Source organism: Myotis davidii, unplaced genomic scaffold (genome assembly GCF_000327345.1).
Source record: "Myotis davidii unplaced genomic scaffold, ASM32734v1 scaffold170, whole genome shotgun sequence".
In the NCBI taxonomy this organism is placed as follows: Eukaryota; Metazoa; Chordata; class Mammalia; order Chiroptera; family Vespertilionidae; genus Myotis; species Myotis davidii.
Window position 1 is genome coordinate 1,543,365 of NW_006282528.1, and position 5,324 is coordinate 1,548,688.

The 5,324-nt window shown below is 40.5% G+C and overlaps 1 protein-coding gene across 1 annotated transcript in view; it reads left to right on the forward strand.

The window, feature by feature from the left end:
- Positions 1–552: 552 nt before the first annotated feature.
- Positions 553–5,324, forward strand: part of DONSON (downstream neighbor of SON) — a 14,933-nt gene continuing 10,161 nt past the window's right edge. The window contains exons 1-6 of the mRNA XM_015560221.1: positions 553–824; positions 962–1,165; positions 2,596–2,774; positions 3,345–3,523; positions 4,409–4,490; positions 4,604–4,727. Coding sequence (XP_015415707.1) covers positions 822–824; positions 962–1,165; positions 2,596–2,774; positions 3,345–3,523; positions 4,409–4,490; positions 4,604–4,727 — 771 coding nt within the window. The 5' untranslated portion in view covers positions 553–821. The remainder of the gene's footprint in view (positions 825–961; positions 1,166–2,595; positions 2,775–3,344; positions 3,524–4,408; positions 4,491–4,603; positions 4,728–5,324) is intronic.

A 5,324-nucleotide genomic window follows, 5' to 3' on the forward strand; every position in this document is an offset into this window, starting at 1 on the left:
TCACTGAGTCACGTCCCCTCGTTACCCCACAGGATGCTGACACCCCCACCACTGCTACCCTCCACTCGCACACGCACATGCACATGCACACATGCACATACACGCACACACACATGTACAAGCCCGTTTCCACTCCCCACGTCCTTGTGCTGTGATGGTCCCACCAGGGCACAGTGGTCCTGAGACAGCGAGCTCGCCCCCAGGACCAGTCTCCCTTCCTGGCGAAGAAAAGGCCTTCACAGGACCCACTGGAAACGTCCCCTCTCCCCGCTGTTTGTGACGTCACCTGAGAAAGTCCTTGTGATGTGAGAATATTGTTCCACGTGTTCTCCACAGCCAAGGGCAGCTTAGCCCCGGTTCAGAGTTTGAGTGGCTCAAAGGGTGTTTGTAAAATACTCGGACGATTTCTGCGTTGAAAGCAACATTAGTAATCGTTTTTATTTCTTTAATTGTGATCATGAAAATAACATGTCTTTTTGTATATTTTTTTTAAATGATTTTTAGAGAGAGAGGAAGTGATAGGGATGGAGAGAGAGAAACACTGATGAGAAAGAAAGTTCATCAATTGGCTGCTTCCTGCACGCCCCACACTGGGGATGGAGCCACCACCCAGGCATGTCCCCTGGCTGGGACTTGCACCAGCGACCTCCGATTCAGAGGTGACCGCTCAACCCCCCGAGCCAACAGCTGGGCAGCACATGCCTTTTGTAACTTAACTGTATAGAACTCTCCACACTAAAAAGTGAAATCTGTCTGTCTACCCCCACCACCTCCAAAAAATGCCTACTTCCCAGAGATAGGTACTGTTCACAGACTTTTGCATGGTGTGTAGTATATTACCTATGCTACTTATTACACGTTCTTTCGACGTTTCAACGATCGTGTGTGTTCATGAAATCTGTAGATTGACGGTTTCTTCCTTGCTACTCTACTAATTTTTGTGTTCTTTGTTTTCTAAAAGATTTCACACAGATCATTCTCTGCATCTGATAAGCCTTCCCCAGAAAGTCCAGAGTTCCCTGTGGACTGGAGTATTAAAACTCGACTCCTTTTCACCTCTTCTCAGCCCTTTGCCTGGGCAGATCACGTGAAAGCGCAGGAAGAGGCTCAGGGAGTCGTCCAGCATTGCCGAGCAGCCGCAGTGACTCTGCCTCCGAGCATACGGGTAATTCTGGAGGAAAAGGGCTGTGCTTTAAAGGAACAGGTTCAGTGTAAATTTTACTCCTTTACAGAAATGCCAGAGATCTTTCCTTCCAGTAAGTTTTTCTTTTGACATAAACCCTTGGAGATTTTGTATTGCCAAAGTGGTGCTTTTATATAGTTTTCATCAGACTCGGTGACTGCCATTCAATTTAGAGGCCTGTCCTGAGAAGCGGTCAGTGTTGCAGGGGGGCATTACTTGAACTAAGCCATTCTTTTCTAAGGCTTTTGAGAAAGAAAATATAAGGGAAATCAATGAAAAGCAATGAGGAATAGGGTTACAAAGGCAGACTGGTTACTTTACTCGTTTTCTCACAAAATGTGCACTCTTTTAAAGGCACTACCTCATGCTACCTGAATGATGGTGTCTTGTCAATTGACTAGAGTTGATGAATTCTAGAATGTTTTCGGAGAAATGCAATAGTATTACTTTGAAGCAGCTCATCAACTTAAACTAGGTTAAAGAGGATTACCTAAAAGAGACCTTGGTACCTCATTTTTAATAAATTGGTAAGGGTGATTTGGGATTCGGGTTACCAGTTTTTACTGGCTACTATTTTTTTTCTTTTTTGTGTTTTGTTGTTGTTGTTGTTAATCCTCACCTGAGGATATTTTGCCATTGATTTTTATATTTTTTAAAAGTATATTTTATTGATTTTTTACAGAGAGGAAGGGACAGGGATTGAGAATTAGAAACATCGATGAGAGAGAAACATCGGCCAGCTGCCTCCTGCACACCTCCCACTGGGGATGTGCCCACAACCAAGGTACATGCCCTTGGCCAGAATTGAACCTGGACCCCTCAGTCCGCAGGCCAACGCTCTATCCACTGAGCCAAACTGGTTAGGGCCCATTGATTTTTAAAGAGAGTAGTGAGGGAGAGATAGAGAAACGCTGATGTGAGAGAGACAATTGATTGGTTGACACCCACACAGGGATCAACCCTGCAACCAAGATTGTGCCCTTGCCCAGAATCAGACCCAGGAACCTTCAGCTCTATCCATTGATCCAAACTGGCTAGGGCACTGGCTACTTTTTAAATAGAGCCCAGGGCGGGGGTGGGGGGGTGGTTGAATATGTTATTACCTACATGCATGCACGCACACACACAGTCCCCACCCTCCTGATAACAAAGTCATTTTTCTCAAGGATGGTAGAGACAGGAGAAGGTTCCCATCTATGTTTAAGTGTTCCTTGTGATGTATGGCTGGATAGACTATAATTGCTGACAAGAAAGGTTCTCCCAAATAAGAATAAACTACATTGTAGCCCCTGTAACAGTTATTAACACTTAACTATAGGAAGCAGTGAAGATAAGGGTTTGGTATATTCAGTGTCTTTTTAATAAAAGTTTATCTTTCTGTGGCTCAAACCTGTGCGCTGCCTGGACTTCAGGACCCCAAGCTCTGCACTGAGCTGCGATGTGCTTTCCAGCAGAGCCTGGTCTACTGGCTCCACCCCGCCTTTCCCTGGCTCTCCCTGTTCCCTCGGATTGGAGCTGACCGGAAAATGTCTGCAAAGACAAGCCCTTGGTCGAATGATGAATCCCTACAACGCATTTTAATGAGTGACTGGTAAGATTTGTAAAAACTTGTGTGATCCAATAGTGAATTTTCATTTTAACGGTATTCTCTTCCTGTTTTATTCATTATGTGGAAATATTTAGTGGTAGAAAGATCACTCTTCCTCCTGAATGATTTTATTGGAACTGTTAACCAACATTTACATTGTTTACTTGTTAGCTCTTATTCACTCTTTATGCAATTGTGAAATTCATTTAAATGTTTGGTAAATACACATAAACATAATTCTTTAAGATTCTTGTCAGTGACTGCTTCCATTCTCACCAGAAGCTGCACAAAGATAATTACCAATAAGTTACCAATTAAATTTTATTTAAAGAAAACAATGGTTAGTATTTAAATGGTAAACACTGTTTGAATATGTAGAAGTCATCAGTGAGTCCCATGACCAGTTTCAGTTCTTTAAAAGCCAAGTTGTATGTAACGGCAAAAATGAAAACCATTATCTGTAATATTTATGTTGTGTTTCAAATCAGGGTGAATATCAAGCTGAATTAGACAGTATTATATTTTAGATGTGAAGTTAAATGTTTAATTTACAAAAGAAAATTTGCTTCATAGGTCTGTGAGCTTCACTTCTTTGTATAATCTTCTGAAGACAAAACTTTGCCCCTATTTCTACGTTTGTACCTATCAATTTACTATCCTGTTTCGTGCATCAGGATTAGCAGGAAATGATGTAATCACGGCTCTCATGTCTCCTACAACTAGAGGTATAAGAGAAGCTATGAAAAATGAAGGTAAAATTATAGTTTAAAATAAGAATACCACACTATATAGTAAACTCTTCTCTTGAAAGTTAAAAATACCCTTTTCAGTTGAATTGTCTTTTATTAGTTTTAGCTATATTATTTTTTAAAACATATTTTCATTGATTTCAGAGAGGGGGAGAGAGAGAGAAACATCAATGATGAGAGAATCATTGATCGGCTGCCTCCTGCATGCCCACCACTGGGAAAACGGGCCCATAACCCAAGTATGTGCCCTGACCGGGAATCGAACCGTGACTTTCTGGTTCTTAGGTTGACACACTGGCTGGGCTTAACTATATTAAGAAATATTTTACTTCTTTCTGATTCTTTTTATAGCAGTTATTTAAGCTGTTCCTTATATATTGCTTTAAGTTAATGATCTTCCTTTCACGGATCTCTAAACACATACTGGGTTGGATAGTCCCTATCTGAATATACACTTCTTAAAATTCCTTATAGTACAAATTACCTACCCCTTTTAACAACAGTTTTCAAACTGGGCCAACCCATGAGTGGACATAAGATATATTTACTGGGTAATCAGCATTTTAAAAAAATGAAAAAATGAGTAGTATATACTTTATGAAAGAATACCACATGTAGTAAGAATGCATTGTTTCCTGAACCTTTTGTTTGAAGGAGATATGGGTATGTATGGGTGTGTTATGGACTGCTAATACAAGGCAATACTGAATGTAAACTAATTGAAAAAGAAAAAATAAAAAAGTTTGAAAGCTACTGCCTTAATAAATCAAATATAAAGACTCACATTTTCAAATTTCGGACTCTCTAAAAGTAAGGCATACCTATTAAATTCTTTTAAATTACTAGTATAGTAAAGAAAACTCAGTTGTTATTTTTTTTCTCATGTAGGTATTGAATTTTCTCTGCCGTTAGTAAAAGAAAGTGGCCATGAGAAGAAGAAACCATCTGGGACAAGCTTGGGACATGGGGAGTATGTGACTAAAATAACCTTTGATGTCATTCAGTGGCTATCGACTCGGTGCAGTAGTTTTGTAGAGGAAACAGCTTTATGAAATGGGAAATGTAACTATAGCAATTTTTTAGGGAGCAAGCAATCAGTGATGAAGATGAAGAAGAAAGTTTTTCCTGGCTGGAAGAGATGGGTGTGCAAGATAAAATTAAAAAGCCAGACATACTCTCTATCAAGCTGTATCCTTTCATTTGCTGTTAACTAGAATTGATTTTCATTGAATTAAGTTAGTGAGCAATGGAATATTGACTGGCAGTTTTATTTGACCAAAATGTTTTGTTTTAATATGTTTTTATTGATTTTAGAGAGAGAAGAAGCGAAGGGGGAGAGAGAGAGAAACATCGATGAGAGAGAAACATCAACTGGCTGCCTCCTGCACTCCCCCCACTGAAAATAGATCCCACAACCTGGGCAAGTGCCCAGACCAGTAATCCAACTGATGACCTGGTTCATGGGTTGATGCTCAACCACTGAACCACACCAGCCTGCCTGACCATAATCTTAAATTATCATAAGATCATACTAAAATTAATTCACCATCATGACAGTAAATAACAAAACCCTAAGTACCAATAAACTAAGAAGCTATATATATATTTTTTATTGATTTTTTACAGAGAGGGAGAGGGGTAGAGAGTTAGAAACATCGATGAGAGAGAAACATCGATCAGCTGCCCCTTGCACACCACCCACTGAGGATGTGCCCACAACCAAGATACGTGCCCTTGACCGGAATCGAACCTGGGACCTTTGAGTCCGCAGGCCGACGCTCTGTCCACTGAGCCAGACTGGTCA